Raw genomic sequence first — 24,641 nt, forward strand, 5'->3', positions numbered from 1 at the left:
TCAAAAAGCGGTTAATCACCTTGCTGGGATTGTCCTACAGGCCCCCAAAAAGTCAATGGGAATTAGAGGAACAACTATGCTGGGAGTTTGCAGGCAGCTGCAAGACTCATAGGATTGTCATAGGGGATTTAAAATTTCCCAATATAGACTGGGGCTGTCATAGGGCCAATGGGATTGGATAGAATGGAATTTGCCAAGTGTGTTCAAGAGAGTTTCCTCAGGCTGTACTTAAGGAGACATGTGCGGGAGAGGGCAAAGCCTGTCCTACTCTTGGGGGATTGGGCAGGGCAAGTGACTGAAGTGTCGGTGGGCGAACCTTTTGGGATCACAGTTCTAGGCCCACAAGGTAAACTTCTAAACTTGGGTAATGTCAACATTATTAGACAGGTGCTTGCAAAAGTTGATTGAAGTAGGTTGTTTGCGGGCAAAGGGATGTCCTGAAAGTGAAATGCTTTTAAAAGTGCAAAAGTGAGAGACCAAATTATTCATGTTCCTTTTAGACTGAAGGGTAAGACAGAGTGGGAATAAAGAACATTGGATGATGAGAGAAATTGAGGGTCAGGTCACGAAAAAAAGATTTAGGTATGGGCCAGCTTGGATCAAGCGTATCAAGGAGTTTCAGGGACTGAGGAGCATACTTAAGGGACTGAGGAGCATACGCAAGGGACTGAGGAGCATACGCAAGGGACTGAGGAGCATACGCAAGGGACTGAGGAGCATACGCAAGGGACTGAGGAGCATACGCAAGGGACTGAGGAGCATACGCAAGAAGATTAGGAGGGCAAAAGGGGTGCAGGAGATACATCTGGCAGATAATATTAAGGAGAATCCAAATACATTTTATGTACATTAAGGGGAAAAAGGTAAATGTAAAGCGAGAATCAAGCCCCTCAGAAACCGATCATCTATATATGGAGCCACAGGAGATGGGCAAGGTCTTCAATGCATATTTCTCCTTTGTTTTTACTGTGGAGAAAGACATGAAGACTAGGTAACTTGGGAAAGTTATTGGAGATGTCCATATTACAATAGAAGAGGTGCTGGATATCCTAAGAAGCATGAAGATAGACAAATCTCCAGGGCCTGATCAGTTATATCCAAAGACATTGAGAAGCTAGGGAGGAAATTACAGGAGTCCTATTGAGATATACGAATCATCATAAGATATGAGTGAGTTGCCAGAAGACTAGAGGGTGGCTAATGTGGTGCCTATATTTAAAATGTTCTGCAAAGAAAAACCCTGGAAACTGCAGACCAGTTATCCTAACATCTGTGGTAGGAGAGGTTTGATGAACGGTAGGGCCTGGGGATTGTGGCACCACACTATCTACCTGTGACTCCACTTCCAAGGAACTATGTACGTGTACTCCTAGATCCCTCTGCTCTACAATACTTCACAGGCCTCTAATGTTCTTTGTAATTGTCCTGCCCTGGTTTGACTTCTTGGAATACAACATCTCACACTCTTCTGAAATAAACTCCATTTACTATTCCTCAGCCCACTTGCACAGCTGATCAAGTCCTGCTTTAATTCATGATAACCATCTTCACTGTCTACAATATCATCTATTTTCATGTCATCTGCAAATTTATTGATCATACCTTGTACATTCTCATACAAATTGTTTTTATAAACCACAAACAGCATTGGGTCCAACAGACAACAAGTCAACTATCATCTATTCTGAAAAACAACCTTCCATTACTCCCCTTTGTTTTCCACCATTAAGCCTATTGGACACAATACTTAAGTTGCTGTCAAACCTGTCCTTTTTCAAGATTTGCTGTAAATTGCATGTTTGTACTCCCTTACTTTATAAAACCCATGATCCTTGATGCATTTTTAACCATATTCTCAACATCTCCATTCACATTTAAGAATTCATATACACATACATTTAGTTTTTTGTCTAGTTAACCTCTCTTTAGGATTGTATTCTTTATAATAAATTCCTCCAATCGTCTGAAGAAGGGTCTCGACCCGAAAGGTCACTCAATCCTTCTCTCCTGAGATGCTGCCTGACCCGCTGAGTTACTCCAGCATTTTGTGTCTACCTCCAATTGTTGTCTCCCTTTCAAAATGGATTTATATTTTCATGCAATACATTTATTTTGACATGCACCTGCCTGTTCCTGTTGCTTGTCCACAGTGCTCTTCGCTGTTCACTGTTTTCCCAAGGTTTGTACAAGTTTTGAAGTTATTGCTTCCACATCGAAATCCAGGTCATGAATGAGTATCAATAAGTTTTTTATAATTTTCCACCCATGTTTGATGTTTGAGGATGAGTAACTTGTTGGAAACAACTTGTTCTTTCAACTCTTCCTTTCCCACTATCCAGGGTCCCAAGTAATCTTTTGTGTGAGGCAGCGATTCACTTGCACTTTCATCAATCCAGTGCACTGCATTCAGTGTTCAAAATGTGTCCTCCACTGCACTGCAAGGGGGAAGGGGAGAAATGGGTGGGGGAGGAGGGGAATAGGGGGGAGTTGTTTGAAGGTTTCTTACCTAAAATTAGAGAATACAGTGTTCCTACCATTGATTTGTAAGGGACCTATACAAAATATGAGGTGTTATTCCACCAGCTTGCATGTGGCAATGGAAGAGGTCCAGGATAGAAAGGTCAATATGGGAATGTGAAGGGGAGTTAATATGGTTAGCAACCGGGAGATCCCGTTGGCCTGTCAGACGGAGCACAAGTGTATGGTGAAATGTCTGGTATTTAGCAACCGTGTGGGTTCACCATTCTTTCAACACTTGATGTTAACCAAATTAATGTGTAAGGAAAATGTTCCAATTACTTGTTCTCCTCTTGTATGAAAATATTATGATCAAGTGTAACAATTACATTTTTACCTTGCTGTAAGTTGTATTAAACAAAGAGGTACTATGGTACCATTTTTATACCAAGATTGATATGTCTTAACTTTACCTTAAAATAAATAAAACAATGTTGTTGGTAAAGGGGCCATCTTAATTCTGCTCTTACGACTTAATAGAAGGTCAAAGAAAACAGAAATGGTTAATAGGTGAATTTCTTATGCACCACATGTGGAAATGCCGTATTAGTGCAATCGAGTATTGGTTCAATAAAAATCAACAAATGCTTGAATTTATTGTTCAATTTTCAGTGTCAAGTCACACAAGTTTTGAATTGTGGTGCACCAGTATATTAAAGAAAAATAATTTTAAAAAGCAATATGAAGACACATTTCTATTTTCTTGCAATTTGGTGGCAGGTTGATAAAACGAAAAATCCTTTGGAGGCCTATAAGGAGGTTCGAGGAGATGGTATCCTGCCTGATGATGGAGAGTATAAGCCTCCTTCAACTAACCTGAAGAGCAAGGATTATTACACAGACTTTGTTATTACACTGGCAGTACCAGTTGCTGTTGCACTGGTGCTCTTTGTTATCCTTGGTTACATCATGTTCTGCCGTCGAGAAGGAGTGTAAGTACCTCACACTTCTGTCAAAATGCATAAGCACTGACACTCAAAGCAGTACATCTTTTTTTTTTAAAGATCCCAAACACAGTTATGTTATACCCTAAAGGAAAATCTACTGGGAAAGTATTTTACTTGTTCTATTTCAGTTCCGACTAATAATATCACAGGTTGTTAGAAGCAGGTAGAAAACATAGACTTGTCCATATCATGGCACAAATTCATAATTCCACTTCATCCATGCAAATTTATTTTCTCAAGCCTTTCAGTCTGTTTCATTACATGTCTATTTATGTTTGGCTGTCACGTGTTTGTATGTGCAGTTGCTCTGACCCTAAACTTGCAGGCAGATACTGACAAGTGCTTTCAATGATCATCTTCTCAACATCTGCCAAAGGTCGGTCCACCAATATGCAAATATTTTTTGATGTTTCGAATACCAATGGCTATTATTTAATTCATTAATTTTGTTTTGTTCCTAGGCAAAAGCGAGACATGCAAACACCAGAGTAAGTGTCTTCTTTCCTGTTATGTTTCAAATTGAACATTTTCAATTTTTAGCTACACGTTTTTTTAAATTTTCAGACCGTAATCTGCTACTGTTGGCTTCAGAATTTGTTCCATCCTTGTGTGTCCTTTTGAGTTTTTACACTTCTCATAGTTCATTTCATTGTTCATTGCTGACCCATAATGAGGATTGCAGTTATTGCAGTCAGCTCCCTTTATTAGCATAGCAAGTGAGCTCTTGCCTGTTCAGTTACACATGGAATCTTATGCCGTAGCTTTTTCAATGCAGAAAGGTGTATATTTATAATGCCTATGTATAATGAAATGGAGCACCTTTTGTCTTCACTATTCTTACTCCCAATAAAACTAATGAATTTCTCTTGAGGGAAACTAACTACTTGCTTTAGATAGACACAAAATGCTGGGGTAACTCAGCGGGACAGGCAGCATCTCTGGAGAGAAGGGGTGACGTTTCGGCACGAGACCCTTCCCGAGATGCTGCCTGTCCCGCTGAGTTACTCCAGCATTTTGTGTCTATCTTCGGTTCCTTCCTACACACATCGAACTACTTGCTTTGATTGTTGCAGTAGAGTTGTATTCCATTTTTACTCATTTAAAGCAAAACTATTTCCTATTGCCTGTAATTGTAATTGAAATGCATTTTAGCTTCTTGCATTTGTTCATGAGCATTCTTTTTGCCTGAGCATCACTACTGTCTTCAGCTGGTATTCTGTTCCATTGGGCTATGAACTTGCTCCTAGTTGCTGTGCTTGACAGCTCCCAGTGGGTGTGATTCTGAAGTGAGGAACTTTGATGTGTGAGGAGCAACTTAGTCCACGCAAAGGTGCCCTAATCGCTTTGTGCCATGTGAGTAATGGCAGCTGTCAACAGACACAAACACAACTCCCACGATCAACCTGCCTGTTTGCTTGCGGTTTCTGCTGCCGGCACAGTGCCCAGGTGTTGGCAGTTGCCAGCACTTGTGCTGCACCAAGCCAACGTGCCAACAGCTGCAAAAGCAAAGTGCTGGAGAACTCTTGGCAATTAGAGAACGGGAGATAGACAATTAACTTTCAAGCTTTTGGGCTTTCATCCAAGCAACTGTTGTGAAGAGAGAGATGTTTCTGTCAACTTCTGCTCTCATACACTGCCAGGAATGGCTCATGTCTTTTAAAATTAGGAACAAAATAACATACTTTGGCAAATGATTCTGAAGATCTTTCTTAAAAGAAAAAACTCCCAAGAAATATTTCAGAGTTGGGCACAATCAGTTGGATAGAGAAAGAAAAGGTTATTGTTTCCAAACAATGACTGCCAAAAGGTTATTGGGTTGAAAATTTAATTTGATCTTTCTCGACATTGACCTTGCTCGAACTCTGAGTATTCTTTTTGGTCTTCTATTTCTGTATGAATATTGGTTATGCTAGGAAGCAGTCTAAATCTTTCTATTCATAGTACTGTGCTATCACTAATCTTCAAGTGCACCTGATTTTAAAAAAAAACTCTCCCTGGTTGCTTCCCTCCCACCTCCCCCCTCCCTTGCTCCACTTCCACACAGCAAAATTTATGGTGGTTCCAAGTCTACCTTTTATTGTAGTATAAGAAAATAACTGCAGATGGATCTCGACCCGAAACGTCACCCATTCCTTCTCTCCCGAGATGCTGCCTGACCTGCTGAGTTACTCCAGCATTTTGTGAATAAATCTACCTTTTATTGTTTTGTGTTCCAATTTTGTTTTAACACCCAGTTACTATAGCAGTGACATTTGCTGAAATCCTTTCTGTTGGCATCAAAAATTTAGGAAATTGTATTATTCATTACAATTCATTGTCTCATCAGGCAATGTGTCTGTGGACAATGTGAACCGCTTGTGTACATCATTTTAAAGCAGGACTCCTTGAATTCACCAATCCAATGCAAAAAAATCATTACTCTGCTTGGCAATGAGTGGTTCATATCTATTGAGGAAGAAATTATCCTTTCTGGTGTGACTTGTGGAAGAATATATCAGCAACTTTAATGATGGGTTAGGTTTGCTTTAAAAAGAAACGGCTTTTAATGTTAATTTATAACCTGTCAACATTGTTAGCAAGGTCCTCGTTTATTCCCTACCCCAAATTACCTTTGAAAAGACGGTGACAAGCCTCACAAGATCTTTGATGTTTTTTTTAAGAAAATGTGAAGAATACAGTGAGTGAACGTTACCCCTGAGGCCAACTATTGCTTTGATGGATTGTAGCCACTTTAATTGGGAAAAACACAAAAAATCTAGGCTCGAGAATGTTTTTGCCACAGGCCCCTTGCTAAATGGAATTCCCGCTGGAATTTCTAAATGGAAACTGAGGGAAAATTTGTCTCCTCTGGCTAAAAGCATGATCCAGTAATTGCTTGTGATTGTCTCCTGCTTGTGAAGTACAGTTCCACTAACTTTGCCTGGAATTTCTTGCTCTATTGCATAGTTAGCACGAGAGGTGAAATGAATTTCTAACCTCCTGACTTTTTGCCCATTAGTGTGCAGCAACACACATAACTTTCATATACCTCAGGGAATTTTTTTTTGTCACAAGTGTTAAAAGTATTCTTTATATTCTCTGGCGTCCTGTGTACTTGAAATGTACTATGGATATGGTGTAGTAAATAGCATAAACATATGGTATCTATAGTATTAGATATCATATACCTAGAATTAAACAAAGAATTAACTATTAATTACCCACGGATATTATTTTCAATAAATTTGCTTGCAGTAATTAAACTTTTTATATAAAGGGCTATAATAGATTTAAATAGGCAGAGTTCAAAAGATGTCTAATTTCAAAAAAATTAACACAAGTGGAATCCTGCACTGAAAGATAAATATTTAAGCTTCTGCTCCTTTCGAATAGGATTTCTACTGCATCCTACATTCAGCTTTGAATGTCAGTATGTTGCTTTGAAATGGTTGAGATACTTCTCAATAGAATGTTTGGGATTGAAATCTGACAGTCTTCTTAGTCATTTTAAAAATGATTGAGATTTTTGAGGCGGTAACAAAGATGATTCATCTGAAGAAGGATAGAGGATGTCGTATTACATGGTCTTCAATAAAGCATTTGACAAGGGCCCCCATGGTAGGCAGATCCAAACGATAAGGCTTTAGGATCCATGGTGATTGAATTCAAAATTAGCCATAGAAGAAGGTAGTGGTAGAGGGGTGTTATTCTGATTGGAAGTCTTTGACCTGTGGTGTTCCACAGAGATCACTGCTGGATCCTCTATTGTAAGCAAGTAGGAATTTCATTGTTCTATTGCCAGTACATTTGATAATTAACCACTCTTTATTCTTGTGATAATTAATTATTTTTTTTGTGTGTGTGTATATCTAAATAATTTGGACAAAGATCTCGGTGAGCTGATTAGTAAGTTTGCAAATGACACACTAATTGTCAGAGTTGCGGATAGGGAGGAAGATTGTCACAGGATATGGGCAGCGACATGGTAGATGAAATTTAATACTGACAGGTGTTAGGTGTTGCACTTTGGGAAGTCAAATGTAAGAGGATGGTAAAGGGAAAAAGGCTGGACGTTTAGGAGCCTTGATGTACAGTGAGATCTTGGCATACAAATTCATGGCTCCCTGAAAGTGGCATTACAATTAGATAGGATGGTAAAGAATGCATACAACATGCTTGCCTGGATTGGTCAGGGCATGAGTATAAATATCAGGAAGTCAATCTTGCAGCTGTACGAAACTTTAGTTAAGCCCCTTTTGGAGTATCGTGTGCAGTTCTGATCACTACATTACAAGAATGATGTGAAGGTTTTGGAATAGACCTATCCTCTCGCACTTGCACTAAACGTTATTCCCTTATCATGTATCTATACACTGTAAAGGTAATCATGTATTGTCTTTCTGCTGACTGGGTAGCGCGCAACAAAAGCTTTTCACTGTACCTCGGTACATGTGACAATAAACTAAACTGAACTGAAACAGAGGATGCAGAAGTGCTTCACCGGGATGTTGCCTGGATTAGAGAGTAGAGATTTGGAAAAATTGTATCATTTTTTTTTCAGGAGCGATGGAAACTGAGGGGATGACGTGATAGAAAATTATAAAGTTATAAAAGGCATAAATTGGTAAATAGTCTTTTTTTCCCCCAGAGTGGAAATGTAGAATACTAAAGGTCAAAGGTTTAATGTGAGAATAGAAAGTTTAATGGAAATTCCAGAGCAAGGTTTTCAACATCGGCTTCCTGGAACTTGTTGCCAGTGAGCTGTTAGAAGTAGAAACATTTAAGAGGCTTTTAGACAGGCACATGAACAGACTGAGAATGGAGGGATGTAGACCATGTGTCGGCAGATGTGCAGTTTAAATTGGCAATATGGTCAGCACAGACATGGTTGCTGTACTGAAGTCGATGCAGACTACATTCTGGCTTTACTGAAGTCGATGCAGTTATGGCTTTACTAAAGTCGATGCAGACTACATTAACTTGAATGTCCTTGACTGCCCTTGCTTTGCTACATCTTCTTTTAAAAATCTATGATTGGTCATACAAGATCTCTCTAACAAAGATAGTGCAGACTATCTTTGATTAATCTTCATCCTTTCAAGTGTAGATTAATCCTGCCCCTCAAGTTTTTTTCCAATAACTTCCCCACCATTGACTTTAGAGTTGATCTGCAATTAACTGGCTTATCTGTTCTTGAATAAAGATACTACATTTTTCTGTCTTCTAATCTGGTATTTTCTGTCTTTCTGTCTGGTATTGACCTGAGACCAACGAAGATTTAAAAATCTGTCTAGGCCCCAAAATGTCCTCGCTCTTATTCAGAGTTGCCTAGGATTCAACTCATTAGGCTCGGGTTTTATCCACATTTTAAGCAAGCTAGGATATCTAAAGAAAATCTGACCTGGTATCTTCTTTATGACCTTGCATAAAGGAAGACTAAATGCATATTTAATTCCTAGTCCTAGCAGTTTCCAACCTGGCCTATACGAGAGTTCTAGTGAATTTTTAAAAACATTGTGACTAATTATTTGAATTTTTACAGAAGTACAAGGATAGGGCATGTTCGACCTCCCATGCAAGGTTTTCCAAAGTGGTTTCTATCTTTCAGAAGTTAAAAATTGTAGTGGAATATATAATTATTTCAAATTATAACCTTTTTGGGTCTCAGGCATAGAAGCATGGAAGCAAATTGAATTAGAATTTTAATATAAAAATTGAAGATAACACTCAGAAGAACCTGCTTAATAACCACACTTCTCTGCCCAGTTTCTGCGTGCGTCATTAGGTTGACTTGTGTCAAAAACAGACATAAGAATTTAATCCAAATATATTACACACCTATGCAACTATTTATTGCTGTTGTTGATTATATCTAGTTTGCTATTGAGTTCCTTGTGTAGTTGTAATTTTCCATTAAAATATTATAGCCTTTTGCTGTGTGAACAAGAATCCAGAACTAATTTCCAAAGACAGAGTAATGAGCAACATAGAGCTTTGTCTACAAAAGAAAAACTTCAAAGGTAGTCTTCAAAGTTTATATGTAATCGGCCCATTTTTATTTTCATGGTTTTTCAGCATCCAGTTGGTGCATCATAGCGCCATCCAGAAGTCTACCAAGGAGCTTCGAAACATGTCGAAGAACCGGGAAGCAGCTTGGCCTCTCTCCACACTGCCAGTGTTTAACCCCGTCACTGGTGAGATCATGCCACCCCTTCACCATTCAGACAACTGTGACACCTCCAACATGCCACTGATGCAGACACAACAGTGAGTGCTTAATTAATAGTGCATTATTAGATTTGTTTTTGTGTCCAGTGCAACAGTGATCAAGAGAATGGAAAATTTGTATTTCTATGCAACTAGAGAATAGGCTTTGCTTAAATAACGGGTGTTGCTGTTTAGGAATATCAATCCATGAGCTCCAGTTTATACATCCATTTCTTTGTAACAGTCGTTTGGCATGTGATTGGGTTCCGTGATCTAAGTAGAACCGCACCTCTTGTCGGCAGAACTGCCAGAGTCACCCTTAATTATTGCTTCCTTTGCCTATCGTACACTTAGTTTCCTGGAGAAACAAGAGACTGCAACTACTGTAATAAAGAGCAAAACAAAATTGTTAGAGGAACTCAGTGGATCATACAGCATCTGTGGTGGCAGAATGATGTTCATAATTTTGAGTCAGCACTCTGCATCAATAAAAGGGCAGCAAAGTGATGCAGCTGGTCGAGTTGTGGGCAAATGGGACAACCAAGAGATAAGGCATCTTAGTCAGCATGGAGGAGTTGGGTCAATGAGCCTAATTCTGCACTGTGTGACTATGATTCTAGAAACAGCTGGAAGGTGATAAGAGGCAACTCAAGAGTCCATACGTCTATCCACTTCTACTCGCCATTTCCATCTCTGCTCTCCTCTTCCTTGGATCCATCCTCTCCTTATTTCTTTCTCCCTTCCCTCACCTGGTACCGTCTACCCATCTTCTTGCCTATCGCCCATCAGCTCATACCCCACCCCTCTCTCCCCTCTTTATCCTGGCTCTCTCTACTCTGTACACGACCATCTCTCTGCCTCCACAGGTTCTGTTGCACCCACTGAGCTCCTCCAGCAATTTGTATTTTGCTTGTGGAGTTCTCTAATTATTACTGATTTAATCTCTTGACAACTTTTTTTACTATTTATCTTCAAGGTAAAAATATATGGCTAACAGTATGGACTAAATCTGAAGTTAAAGTTTTCTTCAAAGAATAGTTTAGTTTTGTGGGGACGTGAAAATAGGTTGTCGGCTGAGTGGTGATCTTGCAGAGTAAAATACCATTGCAGAGAACCGCAGATGAAGCTGAAATATTTCCTTCCTCTTACTGTACAGCAATAGTTTGAACAGAGACCAAGTAAATGGGGGGGAAAAATAAGAAAAGCCGATTATGTCAAAGCTAGTCAGTAGGTCGGGCAGTGGCTTTAGAAGTAGATATGGTTTCATGCCATTGGGACTGGAAAAACTTTTGAGATGTGGCAGGTTTACAGTAAGTTCAGACAGGCATATAAGAGGGGAGCAAAATATTTATTCTGTCATTGGTTGTAGGCAAGAAAGATATGTTGTACATTGCCAAAAGGATTATGGTACGAGGGAAATGGAGAATAAGATTGGAATGTAAAACAAGAAAAGATAGGCTCAGAGGGGTGTGGAAGTTAGTAACATAAAGGAATAACAAAATGCAGAGTGCATGTTTTCATCCAGGTTGTATTTCAGTGGTTAGGTGTGCCACATCTTGATGATAACCATAAATCATGCACGATTACTTTACCAGACATGTGACGTTCATACCTCAATGGGAGCCAAAGAAATAGAGCAATAAATTATAACCTTTTGTTCTCAAAGAAAGGACAACTCTCTTTGTCGTTATTAGTGAATCAATAATGGAAAAAAGAACATGCAATCCGTTAAGGTGAATGAAGTTATAATATTAAATATTTGACAGGACTATTTGGATTTTAGTGTTTAGCCTTTACTAAATCTAAAGATTCATCCTGTTTCACGTTATTCTTTCTGGTCTTTGCTTTGTTAGAAAATGGTTTATTGATTGGTTTCCTTTAATGTGTCACTGAATGATTTGTAAAACCAAGAAAACTGAAGCTTAAGAATGGGAAAAGAAAGACAAAAGTTGTTATTCACCTCAAATGCAAAATTTGATTCTAACTGAGTTTTATCTAATGAAGCTGTGTTTTTTCCTCCAGGAATCACCCATTACAGACACAGCTGCCCCAGCAGCAAGGTGCAGGTCAGTATCCAACATCTGTCTCGCCAGCCATTACCTGTTCAAACCACTATCACATTGATTACCATGTATCTTAATGGAAGTTGAACTGTAGAAAAAAGAACCCTTCTCAGTGTAATTGTGTAACTTTTGGTGGTATTAATGTTGTTAAATTGAAATGATGTGGCTTGGCTCAGCCAATATTTGTTGAATAAGAGTAGTTATGTCAGAACACAGAGGAAAAGAAAATTTCCATCACCTGATTTGTGCATTGATGTAAACATTCATTCTATTTATATATTTTCATAAAACAAGAATAAGGCAATTGATACTGCAGCAAATTTTTGTTTTCTTTCCAAAGTGCACACAGTCTTATGAATCACGATGTTTAGTTCTTAATCCATATTCAAATCTTTTCCTCCATTTTGCTTTCCTGATTGGAGGAGAATTTTGTATGTCGACATTTCTGCAATTTGAGGCAAGTGAAAATCATTTTATTCAAAAATGCATTTCTAGCAGTTCTCTTACTGTCAAAGCTATTGCAAAATATGCATATGCAAAATAGAAACTGTGAACAAAAGCGTTTTGGAAATTAAACTCCTTCACACGGTTCCACAGTAACTAGTTTAATGTTAACATTGAAGACTGGATTTTTTTGTTTGAATAATTGACAAGGACATAATTCAATGCATTACAGGTATAAATCTGTTTCCTAAACCCTATCCTTCAGTATAATACATCAAAATGTTTCCACCTGTGCGATGATATCCAGCTCTATAATTGCTGTCTTGCAATTGTCGCAAGACTTGTCCTGCATTGTTTGACCAAAAACTATTTGCTGTATAATGATGCAATTACAATTTTAAAAACCCTTAACTATAGAGCATGTGAATGCCCATAAAATTGCTACATAAATATAACATCGTGGTCAATGAACATTTAATTGGAATGGACAAAAGGCTGAGAAACCATTTTTATCGGCTGGAGGCTGTAATGAAAAGTAGTATAGCACAGTAAACAGTGGTTTAATTCGTAAGCTACATACATCAGTACTTTTTCTCTAACTAGAGCAATCTACTTCCATTTTTCCCAACCTTGCGTCTTAATGTCTTTTTGAAGCATTCCATGATCTATAAAATAAAAAATGAATCCCTTATTTTATGTTAGGGCTAAAACATTTTTTAAATCGTTACTGTTGCTTCCATATTAACAGTGTTGTTACGGACCGTAAAAATCAACCCAACGCTATATTTTAAAGTTTGTAAAATTTGTTTGTAAAAAAAAATTAATTGGCGATTGAGATAAGCATTTTATACTTAAAGCTGGATGGGTCAGTTCATGGAATATCATAATTTAAGTGGGAGCAGATGAGGCTGATGGTTTGGTGTCAAGTCTTGTGCACCAACTCAATATGATTAGAGTTGAACTTCTATGTCATTTCCACTTTCTGATCCTAACTCCTGCCCTTCAGTTATTTTAGTGGATAAGAATCTCTAAGTCTTGAAGATACTTGGAGCACACACAGCCTTGTAGAATAGAGAATTCTAAAGATTCATAATCTTCAGTGAAGACATTTATTCGTCTAAGTGGCTTACGCCTTCTCCTTAGGTTAAATAGCTTCTCAACATCTTCTCTTCAGCCCTCAAAATTCCATAATCTCTTAAATTTGAGTGTATAAATCCATTTTATTTTCTCTACTCACAAGGGCAGCCTAAGAATCAGTTTAGTAAATAGAATTCATTGAACCCCTTATAAAGTAAGCATATCATTCCTGGAGCTAAAATTGTATCCAGTCCTGCAGTTGTTGGTCCAAAACTGTATAAAATTGTAGAATTACTTCCTCGTTCTTCAACCCTCTTTGATTGAAGGCTTCTAGCATTGCCTAGAGTTGACTGTACACTTCAAAGTGAGTTGTTGCTAATTTCATTTTCAGAATAAGAGGAAATGGTTGCTTGAGCTCCAGAGACAAAGTTTTAACATTTCCTTGACAGCTGGATTATCATTCAGTAATCTGTCCATGAAGCATCTGATGATTTGCCTTTCCATAAAGATTGAAGTGTAATAGAGCACAAGGGCAATCCATTGGGCGGGAAGGTTTGTGAAAGAAGCCAGACCTCGCATGGGAAAACAAACTCAACTTGGGAACATAGATAGTTAAGAGTTAACTGGCGTAAGTGTGAGACTGGCGTGGCTTCTCGATAATCTCACACCCTCCATGAGATACTAGGTTTTTGTGAAATGTTCTGCTGCAATTTAGTCATATGTTAGACCATGTTTTTAATCACACTCAGAGTCCGGTGGTACTTTAAGGTTTCTTTATTCACAAGTTGCAGATGTTGCATATCCAGAAGACGGAAGACAAGACAAAGTCCATCGTGACACAGCCACAGGTCTATAAAAGATTAGGTTATCAATCTCTACTGTGCTTCATAATGGCTCAAATCCAATCCACCCGTGTTGTATCACTTCCTTATTTGTCCTGATCCTGGGTGGGTAGGTGGCATTACCTCATTATCTTTAGTAAATCTTTGTCCTGAGAAGGGGTTGATGTTCACAGTTGTGTTTAGGTTTCCATCAATGATAAGCTTTAATTCATAAGTTGTTCTTTGTCTCTGTGCTCATTCAGACTATTTTTTTCAAGGAATCAGCAATTTGTAACAAATTCACTCAACAATTCTCTGCAAACCCATATACCATAGGACCAGCATCATGGTCATGTAATTAGGAATTTGCCTGACCAAGACAAGTAAAAAAGAAAACACCCAGGATGAGTATTGCTGCTCTAGAACTCAATGACGGGTGCAATAGATTAGGTAAAGCTGCTATTTCTTTGATTGTACTGTTGTAGGTTTCATGTTTAATTAATGATTCTCTTTTTAATAGATAAATGGCAAACCTGAGGAAGGAAAACTGAATGAAGCATTTACCTGATGTCAGATTCCACTTTGGAAAGTTGTCCTTCTTCTGTATACTGACCAAATGCATGATCTGTTTTTACTGTGTGCTAACGTGTATTATTTTGAATCTATACTGCCACTGCACTTCACAAATATATTTTATACATTTTATTCCAGCATAGAAAAAGCAGCATTTTGCACATGAATTACGCAAGCAATTTAATTAATTTTATTTAATCTTTGTTAAAAAAGGGAAATGTTTGTATTGCATGTAGAGAAAATTGTCAATTACCTAATATCCAAAACAATGAGTTAGATTGTGTCATTAATAAATAGCTTGCATATTCAGTTTCTGCAATGTATGTAACCTTTTCCTTTGAATCTCCCGCTCATAGTCAGTATTAACCCCATGAATATGGCAAGCCAGCTACGTGTGGCATGTTGGCCTTCATAACAAGAGGAGTTGAGTATAGAAGCAAAGAGGTCCTTCTGCAGTTGTACAGGGTCCTGGTGAGATCACTCCTGGAGTATTGTGTGCAGTTTTGGTCTCAATTTGAGGAAGGACATTCTTGCTATTGAGGAAATGCAGCATAGGTTAACGAGGTTAATTCCCAGGATGGCGGGACTGTCATCTGTTGAAAGAATGGAGCGACTGGGTTTGTATGCACTGGAATTTAGAAGGATGAGAAGGGTTATTGAAACATAAAATTATTAAGGGATTGGACATGCTGGAAGCAGGAAACATGTTCCCGATGTTGGGGGAGTCCAGAACCAGGGGCCACAGTTTAAGAATAAGCAGTAGGCCATTTAGAACGGAGATAAGGAAAAAACTTTTCACCCAGAGTTGTGAATCTGTGAAATTCTCCGCCTCCGAAGGCAGTGAAGACCGATTCTCTGGATGCATTCAAGAGAGAGTTAGATAGAGCTCTTAAAGATTGCAGAGTCAAGGGATATGGGGAGAAGGCAGGTACGGGGTACTGATTGTGGATGATCAGCCATGATCACAGTAAATGGCGGTGCTGGTTCAAAGGGCCGACTGGCCTACTCCTGTATCTATTGTCTTTTTGTAGATAGGGCCAGATGCTGAAAATTCCCATTTAAATTACAAAGCTACGGCTCAGGCAAGGTTAAGGAAAACCATTGATTAGCACCTAGCTCCTGTGAATTAGTACTTCAGAGAGGTCTAGGATTGCAGGTACATTAGCCCGAAAGTGGCGTCACAGGTAGATAAGGTGTTCAAGAAGGCTTTTGGTACATTGTCCTTCATCAGTCATGGTATTTATAGAAATTGGGATGCGATGTTACAGTTGTGCAAGACATTGGTGAGGCTGTATTTGGAGTATTGTGTTCAGTTTTGGTCACCCTGATAGAGGAAGGATGTTAATCTGGAAAGAAAGCAGATTTACAAGAATGTTCCCAGGACTTGAGCTGTAGGGAGAGGTTGGGCAAGCTAGGATTTTATGCCTGGAGTGCAGGAGGATGAGGAGTGATCTAATTGAGGCGTATAAGATCATAAGAGGAATAGATAGGGTGAGTGCATGTCTTTTACCCAGAATAGGGGAATCAAGAACCAGGGGACATACATTTAAGCTGAGAGGGGAACAATTTAATAGGAACTGAGGGATAACATTTTCACACTTTTTCAGGATAGCGGGTATGTGGAATGAGCTGCCAGAGGAGGTAGTTGAAACAGGTTGCATAACATATAAAAGACCGGTACATGGATAGGAAAGGTTTAGGGGGATATGGGCCTAATGTGGAGTGTAGATGGGGCATCTTGGTGGCATAGGCAAATTGGGCCGAATGACAGATTTCTATGCTTTAGGTGTGTGTTCTTTAAATTTTCCATATCTGCAGTTTTTTGTTTGAGAAAAAAATTAAGCTTTGTTTTTTTAAAAGTTTAGCCTTAATCATAACTGAACAACCAGAAATAAATAAAATGAGTTTGTGGGAACAATATAGAATCAAGTTTCATTATGGAGAGTTGACAGATGAATGGACAGCAGGAGAAAGTACAGAGGGATCAGAAGTACAAGATGGCCGACTGCAAATGCTTCGGCCTGCATTTGCCCTTCATTTTTTTAGGTATGCTTGTTGATTCCTGGAAAAATTGTATTCTGAGTTTCATCTGTGTTGCAGTGATTGTCACTGTCTTTGATGTGAAGATGGATTTTTCTAGGGGTTTCGCCAATAATTGTCATCGGTTTTTAAGTGAGGGCAAAGTTAGTTTAGAAGAATGTAGTAATAAGGAACTGCAGATGCTGGTTTACATAAAAGAACAAAGTGCTGGAGTAATTCTGGGTCAGGCAGCATCTTTAGGTTCACTCATCCCTTTCCACCCAAACCACCCCTTCCCAGATACAATACAATATATCCTTACTTTCCCCAGCAAACACAGGACATACAACACCAGTCCCCATACCTCCTCAACTCCAACCAGGGGCCATGACAGTCCTTTCAGGTGAGGCAGAGGTTCACTTGCACCTCATCTGTATCCATTGTTCTTGGTGTGGACTCCTGTATTGGTGAGACCAAACGCAGACTGGGCGTTCGTTTCACTGAACACCTACGCTCAGTCCGCCTTGGCCCACACGATCTCCCATTTCCCTAACATTTTAACTCCCCTTCCCATTCTGACAGTTTGTGACCTGGGCCTCCTCCACTGTCAGAATGAGGCCACATACGAAGTGGAGGAACAGCAGCTCATATTTCACTTGGCAGCTTACAACCCAGCAGTATGAATATTGATTTCTGATTTTAAGTAACTCTTGCATTCCCACTCGCCTCACCTGTCGTCCTGTTAATTCCAGTTATAACCCTTTATTACCTCTTCCACAACCAACAATGGAGATCATTTGTGTAAGAAGGAACTGCAAATGCTGGTTTAAACCAAAGATAGACAAAAAGCTGGAATAATTCGGCAGGGCAGGTATCTGTGGAGAGAAGGAATGGGTGACGTTTGGGGTCGAGACCCTTCTTCTGTGGTCATCAGTGCCGGCTCTGAACCTTTTAATACCTCTAGTTTTCCCTCTCCCCTGACTCTGTCTGAAGGAGGGTCTCGACCCGAAACATCATCTATTTCTGAGATGCTGCCTGACCTGCTGAGTTAATCCTGCATTTTGTGTCTATCTTATGAAGGTGACGTTTTGGGTTTGAACTCTTTAGACAGCTGATCCGACCTGAAACATTATTCATTATTTCCAGATACTGCCTGACCTGAGTTACTCCAGCACTTTTTATGTCCTTTTAAGAGACATGGGAAGATTTCCCACTTTAGATACTGTTTCTGCATTGTTGGGTACTTTGTGGTTAACTACACTTTTGCTGCAGCATTACTGTACATGAAATCTGTGCTGACACAAATCGCTTCAGCAAGGTAAGAAGGGAGAGTTGAAATGGTTGGCAACCAGGAGATCCCTTATGCCTCTGAAGTCTAAAGTAAAGTCCAAAGCCTTGGCAGACAGACCACAAGTGTTCAGCAAATCAGTCACGGTCCTACATTTGGTCTCGCCGAGAGGAGCCCACATCGGGAACACCAGATGCAGTTAATGAGGTTAGAGGAGATTGCGCAAGATGCTGGCAGCTTGCAGGGCTTTGAAATTCTGGATAATTGTAATTGGCAGGCTGAGAATGCAGGTGTGGATCCCCTACAACAGGCCACTTACTAAATGGACTTTGCCATTGGCTGAGGTGGTTGAATTGTGGGACTCTGCATTAGAATGCCTCATTGAAACATTTTTAAAAAAATAGGCAGCAGCTCCTGCAAGAAAAATCAGTCATTTAATCCAGTTAAACCATAGTGATGCCCAGAGGTTTATTAAAAAGTGGATTCCCTAGGGACTAGTGCTATTTTGACTAGTTAGGAATGTACATTTGACGCAAGGATACAGGGCCTTGTACAATCCCATTTTGTCAAGATAAGGATAGGGAACAAGAATTTTGAATGAAAATTTGTCTTTATTTAAAACCTAATAGATTGATTAATTTGCTTTGATACATTCCATATTAAAAGAAACAAGTCCCAAAAATGTTTTGCACATGAACTTTATGATGGAATTTCTAAAGCATACCAAAAAAAGATACATTTTACAAGGCAGGTGTTAACGTTCTTTACATTTCAAGTGCAAACAGATCAAGAAATAGTTTAGGTGTACAATACTTAGAGATGTTTTTGCTTTTCATACACCGATTCAAATCATCAATGAATAAGGCCAAGTCTGAAATTTACACATTCACTGATCTTTGTTACACTTTTTTAAAGTTAGACATAAATTGGAAGGAAAATATATTCAGACAGTAACTGAGTAACTTAATGTACATCTACATTATTTCATGTATAATTGGCAAACTGCAACAGAAATAGAGCATCGTGTAGCTACAATAATTTAATATGCCTTCCCATTATTAGTATTAAACAACTGAAAATATTCAGATACCCTACATTTTCATACATTTCACAAAGAACAGCAGTATAGTATGCCATCACAGGAATACAAAGCATTGTAACTGCATCACAAGGAGCAGTCTCACTCAAATTCAGTAACAAAGAATGTTATTAGGCCCCATTTGTTCTGCACATTAAATCAGTTGTTAGCATACGAGAGATTCTATGTAAAAGCCTCCTATTTGGCACTGGTTATTATTCATAAAATGGGACTCTTAAAAATACCATGACTTGTGAATCAGGAGACAAAGATTTGTATTTTATCTTGAAAAGTGTCCTAAACTATGAAAAGCAAGGCTTCACCTGGGACCCAACACGACCTTCCCACTATTTCCATTCATAGTCAGTTATTTCAAAATAGTGGCAAAAGATTAAACAAATGTTAATTGAAATAAATAATAGCTTGTTTTTAATATTAAAACATTTTAGCTTGAGATTATCAGTGCTCCTAGTCATATGAATGGGTCTGCACTAGTTGTGGCTGAGGTAAAGATAAGTGATCAGATAATGCAATGGTCAATCCTAGGGCAGACAGAGGTAGATCACTCCACCCTTCATAGGTGCTGCATGTACTGCAGTTAACTACTAGTTCTTCACGTTAGCTGCTGGCAAGTTACCCGAGTAATCCAATCATTATCTCAATTTTACCAGTTAAACTTCACAATTGCGTAGCAGAGCAAGGAGGTTGTGGTTCTGAGTGAATCAATAATCTAGACATTTATAATTGAAATAAAATGTCTGCTTTATTGATTTATGTCACTCTTATTGAACAAATTAAAAAATAAAGAAACTCTTTCAAAAGAAGTGTCAATTTCGGATTGCAGATTGAATTTCAATTCTAGCTACTTCAGCAGCCAAGGAAATAATTCAATAATTACTTTTAATTGGTCTGTTGCATTTTTAAACGATTTGCTTCAAATGTTTGCATGATTTTCTGACAATTGGCAGTTAATCTGCAATTTAAAAAAACCAATAATGTTTTTGGATCAGTGACATGAAACAGAAGCGATACAAACTTTCATTATATTTCCCATTGAAAAGTGAAGAAATTACAATATTCTGCATTGCTCCACCAAGCTCCAGCCTTAAATTTGTTCTTTACCAGATATTGTTTATTAATGTACCCAAGATTGACCAAGTTGTAGGATCTGTAAACAACTTATGGTCAACCATTCCTGCTGAATTACACCAATATACTGTAATATACCAATATATTTCCAGTGTTACTGGAATGACGTATGTGTAGGAAGGAACTGCAGATGGTGCTTTACACCGAAGATAGACACAAAATGCTGGAGTAACTCAGCGGATCAGGAAGCATCTCTGGAGAAAAGGAATAGGTGATGTTTCGGGTCAAGACCCTTCTTCAGAATGGAATGAGTGCAAAAGGGGTCATTACAGTATTACATATTGAGACATGAAACTGACAATGCTGCTGCACCAAACAACTTGTGTGACTCCATAAGAAAAATCAGTCACACATCATTGCGGAGGCTGGTGTTGAGGAGCTGGGACAAGCAGAGCACCTGCTTTATGTGTTGACAGAGAGACGTGGCTTGGCTCTCTTCTCACCAACTGTTGGCTGCGATGAAAGTTGCCACCTCCTTCTTCTCACTTTGTTGGCTGCATAGCTCTTCCCAGCCTGGAGATTTCTCTTAGACAATGTGCTAGGTGGCCAGCAACCACCATTGATTTGTTATCATGCAGAGATATCTGGGTTGGGAGTACTGTGTAGCCAAACAAATGAGGGTGGAAGTAGCAACTTCCATCACATCCAATAGGCACCGAGGGGAAAGACAATAGGAGCCAGGTTGTCATTCAACACAGGGATGGGGAAAATAATAGCTTCCATTGCATTCAATAGGTGATAGACCAGGATCCTTGAGCAGCCACACATCTTACATCAGTCTTTCTGACATCATCCCTTACAAACGGCTGCTGGGTGATTCATTGCTAAGGTAGCAAGAGCACAGGGACAGTATTTGGGAATCAGAGAACCAAGAATGCTAATAAATCAGTGGTCTGCAGGGTATCAGTAAATAGTTCATCAGTATACTCAATAACAATCTTTTAAAAGTGTCCATTATTAAACTGATTTCATTTGAATTGTTTAATGCTGACATTTTGCAGTTACATTGGCCATCCCAATCAAATGTGAGAGATCCCTTCATTTACAGGGCTGAGAACAATGAATTTCCCACATTAAATAAGGATCTACTCTGTTACTATTGAGATTCGGGTAAATCAGAAGAAAAATCTCTTCACTCCATGACAAGCTGAACATGCAATGAAATATGTATTAAATGTACATTCAAGCCAGGAGTAAATTTATTTATGTTTCGCATAACCAAGTGTTTTGCAAAGTTGGATAAAAATGTGTTAAAAATCTTCAAACATTAATGCATATGAAATTTGCCTCCTGTAGAAGAGTAAGGGCCAACATTTTTGAATGATATTCCATCTTTACAACACTAATCCAATTTGAAAAAGGCAAAAAATATTTCACAGGCAACATTTTAGAAAGCTACAAAATAATTGTAAACAATTCAGCTAAAGATGTACACTATACAACAAATAATTTTTCATTTTTCACACCACACTGGAAATCTGCCACAAATGTCAAAATGTTAAATGGAAATTCAATGTTTTATTTGAAAAAATAAGTAGCACTAAGTTATTTCAGAAAAAGTTCAACACTTATAACTCCATTGAGTTTGGAGTCACAGCTTCACAAGTGCAAAATCTCAAAAATAAAATTTATTACAAAATGTGATCAGTTTCTGAAACATAACTCCAAATGTGAATGGTGATACTGAAACATTGTTTCCAAGTGCAATAATAACCACTAAAAGATACATTTAGTATTATGCTTGTAGTAACATAGGAATTTCTATAACTACAGGAATTTATATGAGGCAGAAATCTGATTAAGTTCAGTTATTTCTTCAGCCAAATTCTTTTTAGTTAAGTTTAATAATAACGCAAAGGCCTCATCATAAAAAATGCCCCACTTTTGAAAGAGATACAGACCATAGAAATTATCCACAAGCCAAGCATTCTGTAACGCACATGCATTTAGGGAAACATCATAAACTGAGTCTTAGTGCAAAATATACTCACTTAATGTTTTTGACTTTTAGAACAATTAATAAAAATAGCAATTTAATAAAATAACGCTGAAATAACTGGCAATCACAAACATAATAATAGTGCAGATTTATTACTGGAAATTTGGCTGCACTGTGATAACATTCCAATTCAACACATGGTTTACTCAGTTCAAAAAACATTAAGTGCTGAACCAGAGTTCTGTGCTCGAACACGTGCATCATTTGATATTAATGACAAAGTATTCAACTGTACAGAGCACTGAAGCAGAATACAATCACATGCACCTTTTTTTCAACTAGACAAAGCAGAACATTTAACCCAAATCAGCTAACTCATACATGATGGACCAGGCTATGGCTTAACCCACTTATTATGTAGGGAGGAAACCTGAGATTTCATTGAACAAAAAGATTACACATTTTATTCTTAATTTCAGTGAATTTGAATTTAGAAAATTACTTTGAATATCGCTGACCTTAATCTTACCTGCTTTCAATTACTCTTAAGCAAACATGTCAAAATAGACCCTGTATAAGATGTTTTATGGGTTCCACGTATTAATTTTTTTTTAAATAGTGTTAATGTCATACTTCAACTAATTGAGTTTCCGCATGTCTGGTTTTAAAAAAGGTGTCTGACATCAGACTATCTGCAGTGAAATACACAGAAATATTGAGATTCAAAAAGAAACTATGTGCAAAAGACAATTTTAAAATAGTACATCACAGGCCCAATACATGTGGGCTTGAAACAGTGAGGAAAAGTATATATTTTAAAACAACTTTACCATGATTTCAAAGACACAAATAGTAATGATTTATGGCACCCTGATCATTACAAGAAATTCATGACTGTTTACGGCATTTTCATGATGTTTTTATGTTAACTATAAAGCTAGTGAAAACAAACACATTATGGTATTTACATATCACCTGATGGTTACTGGAAAGAAACAAAAGAATTGTATTCTAAAAGAATAAAAAATCGTTTTTCAAAACTAATCAAAGTCCAAGTTATTTTAAAATCACAGAATCTTTTTTCATACATGCACATTTTTCAGTTTGGCCATTTCCATAAAAGGATTTAGACTGATGAAAGCTGGCAGATTGTGTGCTATAGTTCAAATTTAATATGAAAGCTGGAGGAAGGCATAATTTTGTAATAAAATTTCTCAGCTCCTCCTGCATCCCCCTTTATTATCCCTGCTAAAATAAATTTCAATAGTAGCAAATGCATTTGTCTTGATTTACATTTTACCCAGAAATCAAATTGAAGCACATTGTTGCTGTTTCTTTACAATTCTCAAAAATCTCACAACATAATTAATTATACAATTTGATCACAAACTAACATTGAAACTGATGATTGAATTGTTCCAGCTTAATTTACACACAGTTGATCACTTCTCTCGCGCACAAAACAAAGGTCCTTAATTTAGCCACTGCTTCGGTCCAATAGCAACATTATGCCATGTTTTGAACAAGTCGACTCTCTTTCATTCCACAATAAAATTAACCAGGCACTACCAGTGGGTGCAGTTTTCAGTCAGCTCTATTTTACCAACAATGTAACACCAGATTTAGAAGTACCAAACACACCTCTGGAATGAGAGGGTCAAATAAATATTAAAGCTGTAATTATGCCACCATTGCACCTATAGTGAATAACACACCAAAGTCTCTTCTTTTTCACCATGACCACCACCAATCCATAAAAGGTAAAACATTAAGTGTTCAGCATCAGAATATTAAGATCTTTAATAAATATGGCTGTATTGAATCACATAGAATATGTATTCATAGGTATTTTATGATCAAATTTAAGCTGTAAAATGTTTCCTTCATAAAACTGGAATAATTGCCATTTAAAAAGGTGAAAATATGGAAAACCTGATGTAGAAATGAAGTAAAAACCACAGAAGTAGAATGCATCCAAAAAGAAAATCACATGAAATAGCATTTCTAGAAATGCCACATTTGTCAGTAGTCATGCCATTGTTTATAAAAGTCACTTCCAAATAATCATAATATAGCCAAACATCTTTAAACACTATGTACATATGCAGCAACTGCTTGTTTCCAGATTTGTTGTGTTGAATTTCAGTGTTGCACCTATATATGCTCTCTTGCCTCCATAAACTGAGGTCACATCATTAAATATGAAGATCAAAGTAGTTATTATTTGAGTTATTTGTTCATTTGTTCAAAAGATGACAATGCGAGAATCCCAAATAAAAAAATAGCCACACACAGCAGTCTTTTCAGTGCAACGTAGTTATCTTTGGGAATGGTTATTTGCACAAGATCATTGGTGATCTGCGAGATCTCATGAGCAACTAGAACAAAGATGAAAGTGCTGATGATAATGTTGAGCACTGGGCTGCCAGGAATGAGTACAAGAATTCCTTTGGTATCTGCTGCAAGCCAGATATGATATTGGCATATGAAGAGCTGGAAAAGAAAATTATTCAGCATGTAATACAATATGTCAATATAAT

At 37.9% G+C, this 24,641-nt stretch overlaps 2 protein-coding genes across 11 annotated transcripts in view; one reads left to right on the top strand and one right to left on the bottom strand.

Annotated features, from left to right (window-relative positions):
- sgce (sarcoglycan, epsilon) overlaps positions 1-24,314 on the top strand; it is a 140,376-nt gene extending 116,062 nt beyond the window's left edge. For 5 of the 8 annotated variants that reach the window (XM_078422652.1, XM_078422690.1, XM_078422681.1 and 2 more), the window contains 6 exons: positions 3,238-3,449; positions 3,926-3,952; positions 9,519-9,710; positions 11,673-11,716; positions 12,136-12,170; positions 14,576-24,314. In XM_078422652.1, coding sequence (XP_078278778.1) covers positions 3,238-3,449; positions 3,926-3,952; positions 9,519-9,710; positions 11,673-11,716; positions 12,136-12,170; positions 14,576-14,623 — 558 coding nt within the window. In that variant the 3' untranslated portion in view covers positions 14,624-24,314. The remainder of the gene's footprint in view (positions 1-3,237; positions 3,450-3,925; positions 3,953-9,518; positions 9,711-11,672; positions 11,717-12,135; positions 12,171-14,575) is intronic. The other 3 variants (XM_078422633.1, XM_078422661.1, XM_078422644.1) reach the window with 3 other exon arrangements.
- Positions 18,548-24,641, bottom strand: part of casd1 (CAS1 domain sialic acid O acetyltransferase 1) — an 82,122-nt gene continuing 76,028 nt past the window's right edge. For 2 of the 3 annotated variants that reach the window (XM_078422593.1, XM_078422610.1), the window contains one exon: positions 18,549-24,594. In XM_078422593.1, coding sequence (XP_078278719.1) covers positions 24,331-24,594 — 264 coding nt within the window. In that variant the 3' untranslated portion in view covers positions 18,549-24,330. Of the gene's footprint in view, positions 24,595-24,641 lie in introns of all 3 variants that reach the window. The other variant, XM_078422603.1, reaches the window with a different exon arrangement.

Source organism: Rhinoraja longicauda, chromosome 2 (assembly GCF_053455715.1).
Source record: "Rhinoraja longicauda isolate Sanriku21f chromosome 2, sRhiLon1.1, whole genome shotgun sequence".
NCBI lineage: Eukaryota > Metazoa > Chordata > Chondrichthyes > Rajiformes > Arhynchobatidae > Rhinoraja > Rhinoraja longicauda.